At 43.0% G+C, this 1,577-nt stretch overlaps 1 protein-coding gene across 1 annotated transcript in view; it reads left to right on the forward strand.

Moving 5' to 3' along the window:
• The window catches only part of entpd6 (ectonucleoside triphosphate diphosphohydrolase 6), a 25,365-nt gene that overhangs the window by 5,534 nt on the left and 18,254 nt on the right, over positions 1 to 1,577 (forward strand). Inside the window, exon 5 of the mRNA XM_008298313.1 lies at positions 1,268 to 1,343. Coding sequence (XP_008296535.1) covers positions 1,268 to 1,343 — 76 coding nt within the window. The remainder of the gene's footprint in view (positions 1 to 1,267; positions 1,344 to 1,577) is intronic.

A 1,577-nucleotide genomic window follows, 5' to 3' on the forward strand; every position in this document is an offset into this window, starting at 1 on the left:
TACCTGTCCAGGTGAACCTGTTGAGGTGATGGATGGATGAATTCTACTTTTCACCAACACTTATGGTCTATTTATTCTTCCTGGACATAATTTAAATACACATACGTTGTTTCGGAAGTGAAGTCACAACATCAACAAAAATAGAATTAAAACATCAATAAAATAGACAAAATTAAAAGAAAAAATAATGAATTTAATAACGAGGAACAACAAACGGAGAACAACAGCAGACAGAAGGTGAGCTGATCGAACAGGTCATCAGACACAGCAGATCAATAACTGCTGCTGACTGCTGCTTCAGCTGCACCGTGGAAGTGAATTACATCACCATCATCATCATCATCATCATCATCATCATCATCATCATCATCATCATCATCATGTCGGAGCCAGAAAAGAAAACGTCTATTAAAGCTTTTAAGTAATCAGTAATAACAGGACTAGGGCAGGAGCCAAAAAGTGATTTAATGTGAAGCTTTGCTCTTATTATCAGACAGGCTCGGTCCAGCAGATTACACAGGAGGGGGCTTTCATTAGAATATAGCATTAAATCATCTGATTCTATTAGAGCAGAGTCACCGCTCTGATTAAATAACGCTCTGGATGGGAACGTCTCCGTAGATGTGATGATAGCAGCAGAACATGGCTGCTAGTCCTCAGCAGCAGCCAGGGACACGACGCTGGACGTGTTTCAGCTCGTCTTCGTTCATGTGTTGGTTTCAGAAGCTCAGGTCCACATCAGAGCTGCAGCCATCAGAACAGCTGCTCCTGGTTCTGGGTACCCTCTGAGCTCTGAGGATTTGCTGCTTTTTGTTGTGAACTGAATATTTTTTCAATGACATCATCTCAGGTGTAAACGTAGACGTCGTTGTGATGAACCCACTCCAACGTATTGATTGATAATTAAAATAATTGGTGATTCTTTAGCAGCTGTTGATCCGCTGCTGCGGCGCCGTCGGACTTTATTTCATCTGTAAAGCCGTGTTCTTGTTTCTGTTTTTAGCAGCTTGTGTTCGTCGTGGTGTGTGTTTTTGGTTTGGTAGTGTTCTGATTCTTTAATTGATTGATTGGTTGGTTGGTTGGTCGCAGAATTTCTTTTATTAAGTTTTAAAATGTGTCAAACATTTCTCGAAAGGTCCTGTCAGTGCTGTGGAGTGGACAGTGAGCGTAGCACCCAGTTCACAGGCTGGACCTTTAGAGCCTTCACTGGTTCCACTGAGAGAACAACGGATGAGATCAGGGCTGACCTGAGCTGTGTTGTGTCCAGGTGAGGGCGCTGTTCCTGGAATCACCTTTTCTGTCCAGAGACGACAGCGTTTCCATCATGGACGGAACCGATGAAGGTAAACAAAGTCCACATTCTTCTTCTTTGGTTTCTCCTTCAGTATGTTCTATGCAGCAGAGCACAGAGGCTTTTAAACTGTATCCCCTCACAGTAATCAGATTACTTCCAACAGTAGAGTATTTACTCTGATATCAGGTTACTACCAGCTCACATCCACAGATTAACTTCAGGCTCCACAGCAGGAACTACAGCGAGTCCATCTCTGGTTCCTTCAGTCTTCAGTTCTGCTGAC

This window comes from Stegastes partitus, unplaced genomic scaffold (assembly GCF_000690725.1).
Source record: "Stegastes partitus isolate 25-593 unplaced genomic scaffold, Stegastes_partitus-1.0.2 Scaffold1304, whole genome shotgun sequence".
Lineage (NCBI taxonomy): Eukaryota > Metazoa > Chordata > Actinopteri > Pomacentridae > Stegastes > Stegastes partitus.